General features: G+C 66.2%; 1 protein-coding gene across 1 annotated transcript in view; it reads left to right on the forward strand.

Moving 5' to 3' along the window:
* Positions 1-1543, forward strand: part of LOC104122803 (potassium voltage-gated channel subfamily KQT member 4) — an 18810-nt gene extending 17267 nt beyond the window's left edge. Inside the window, exons 6-10 of the mRNA XM_009634979.1 lie at positions 9-226; positions 346-448; positions 741-872; positions 1063-1198; positions 1325-1543. Of these exons, the coding sequence (XP_009633274.1) occupies positions 9-226; positions 346-448; positions 741-872; positions 1063-1198; positions 1325-1543 (808 nt within the window). The remainder of the gene's footprint in view (positions 1-8; positions 227-345; positions 449-740; positions 873-1062; positions 1199-1324) is intronic.
* Positions 1544-2936: the final 1393 nt, after the last annotated feature.

Here is a 2936-nt window from a genome sequence, read left to right on the forward strand (position 1 = left end):
CGATCCAGCAAAAAGATGGGCATCAGGGACCGCATCCGCCTGGGCAGCACGCAGCGGCAGGGCAGCCGGGGCAGGCAGCACCTGGGGCCCCCCCTGCACCGCTCCCCCAGCACCGAGGACGTCCCCGAGGCCTCCAGCCCCAGCAAGGTGCAGAAGAGCTGGAGCTTCAACGACCGGACACGCTTCCGTGCGTCCCTGAGGCTCAAGCCACGGACCCCAGTCGAAGGTAAGCCCTGGGGGCTGGCAGGGGTCTGGATCCAGCCATGGGGTCATGCTGGGGGGGGGCTACAGGTGTTTTGGGGGCAGCCCTCGGTCTCTGCCACCCACCCACTCTTGCACCCACAGCCGACTGCCCACCGGAGGACAGCGGTGAGGAGAAGAGCTCCCACTGTGACCTGACCTTCGAAGACATCATGCCAGCGGTGAAGACCCTCATCCGGGCTGTCAGGTGAGACCGTCCCCTCTGGCGTCCCCCAACGCTCCTCTCCCCAGCTCCTCCGCAGCTCTCAGCCCTTGGGGATGAGCGGACGTGTCCGGAGAGCCCAGGTCCCTTGGCCAGCCCATGGCAGTGGCCAAGCCAGGCAGAGAGCAGGGACAGCTCCTGGCTCAGCCTCCCATGGGCTCAGTGATCAGGACCTTGGTGCTTTGCATGCACTACCCCCTTCATCCCCCTGGCGCGGGGCCCCCGGGCACCCCCAGTCCTCCCCAGTGCCCTGCAGCCAGCCTGGGTGTCCCTGCAGGATCCTGAAGTTCCTGGTGGCCAAGAGGAAGTTCAAGGAGACCTTGCGTCCCTACGACGTCAAGGACGTCATCGAGCAGTACTCAGCCGGCCACCTGGACATGCTGGGCAGGATCAAGAGCCTGCAGATGCGGTGAGCTGCCCCGAAGGTGGCAGGGGGCTCTGGGCTCCCCTGGGTCTCCCACCACTAGCCATGCCTGCTGGGAGGGGTGCTGGCCCATCGCGATGGGTGGGCCGTGTTCCCAGAGCCCCATCCCCATCCCTTGTGGGATTCCCTCTGGTCCGCTGTGAGTGATGGGCTGTGTCCCTTCCCTCCCTGCCAGCGTGGACCAGATCGTGGGCAGGGGGGCCCTTGCTGCAGACAAGAAGATCCGGGAGAAGGGGGAGAAGCCGGCGCTGGAGCCGGAGCTGGTGGACGAGCTCAGCATGATGGGTCGCGTGGTCAAAGTGGAGCGGCAGGTCAGGAGGGGATGGCCACCGGGGAGCATGTCACCATCCCTTCGGCACCTGCAGGATGGGGGAGCCGGGACCCCCAGGTCCCCTCCCCGTGGGGAGGGACCCGCTCAGCCCTGCCCACCCTTGCAGGTGCAGTCCATCGAGCACAAGCTGGACCTGCTGCTCGGCCTCTACTCCCAGTGCCTCCGCAAGGGCTCCACGAACTCCTTCAGCCTGGCCGCCGTGCAGGTGCCCCCCTGCGAGCCCGACATCACCTCCGACTACCACAGCCCTGTGGACCACGAGGACATCTCGGTCTCTGCCCAGACCCTGAGCATCTCCAGGTCGGCCAGTGCCAACATGGACTGAGTGGGGAGGCAGCGGGATGGATCCTACCGGCATGCAGCCAGTGGGACGGGATGCCAGGACGTGGGAGCCGCATGGCATCGCCTGGCCCCGTCTAGCCGCGTCCCTCGCCCTCTTACTTGAACCAAGTCTTTCTTTGTGGGGACGCGGCTGCAGTGGGGTGCCCGCTCTGGGGGTGCGGTGGGAGCCCGTGGCACTGCGGCGTGGCCAGACCACAATCCAGGGATGCTCCTGCCCTTCCTGGGTGGGGGGACTCCCCAGCTCCTGGGGCCTTTAGTGCTCCCCAGCCACAGCAGGGATGCTCCAGGCTGGCCCTGGCCCCTGGGGTTTGGCTCGTACCCCCAACCCCAGCCCTCAGGACAAGTCCAGCTGCCCAGTGGGGTCCTACCTGGTCCCCCCGAGCCAAGCCAGGGCCACCGCCAGCTATGCAAGGCTCCATCTCCCTCCCGCCGCCGGGGCCGAGCAGGGGCATTGGGGCACAACCCAGCGCGGTTTCACCTGCGTCGCTCCAGGTCAGGGCAGCAGCAGGAGCCCCCCCGGCCGGGGGAGCAGGGGTCTGTCCCCCATCACCCTCCTCTGCCCAGGTTGTTTCCCTGCTCGCAGGGCTGCACCTCTAGAAGCACAGCAGAGTCTTCTGCCTGCCCGTGCATGCTCCCAGGGCAATATATATATAGGAGAGATATATATATATATATTTATGCAATAATGTCTTAATATGCAACACCCCCGGGAAGAGCAACCCGTGGGGACATAGGCAATAAGCAAACCCCACTACCAGCACACAGGGCTGGATCCTGCTGCCTGTGGGGACCCATTTGGGTGCCCCAGGGGCTTGGGGCTGGGTGACAAACCTCTGCCCAAGGGTGGCCCTGGGGCCATGGGGCTGGGCAGGAGCTGTGGAGGAAGGAGGGATGCAGGCACAGGGGACAGGGACAGTGGTCCCCACGGAGCATCTTTCCCTCTCGTGTCCCAGCCCCTGCTCTTCCTTAGAGGACTCCTTCCCCACCAGCTTCTGCGGTGCTCAGTTTGTCCCTCCCCATGTCCCCGTCCCCTCCATGGCCTGGGGACCACAGGCTTGGCCTGGGGGGTGACAGCCCAGTGGGGACAGAGAGGGGTCATGCTTCCTTGCATGCCGCTCGTGGCAGAGCCATGGCAGCTCCCAAACTGCCCCACTCCCCTTTGCTGCCCCCACCCCAGCCCTGGGGCCAGTTTCCAGCCCCACAGCACTGGGCTGAGCCAGGCTGGAAGCGATCGTGGTAGTGCCAAAGTTTGCCAAGCTGGGGGTCCCGGGGGTCCCGGTGCCCTGCGGGGCTCAGCAGCGACACCTGCGTGGCCGTGCTGCTGGGATCTGACCTGGGCTGTCGAGGACACCTTCCCCCCCCCACCCCGACCCCAA

The sequence above is a fragment of the Egretta garzetta genome, unplaced genomic scaffold (genome assembly GCF_000687185.1).
Source record: "Egretta garzetta isolate BGI_Z169 unplaced genomic scaffold, ASM68718v1 scaffold243, whole genome shotgun sequence".
In the NCBI taxonomy this organism is placed as follows: domain Eukaryota; kingdom Metazoa; phylum Chordata; class Aves; order Pelecaniformes; family Ardeidae; genus Egretta; species Egretta garzetta.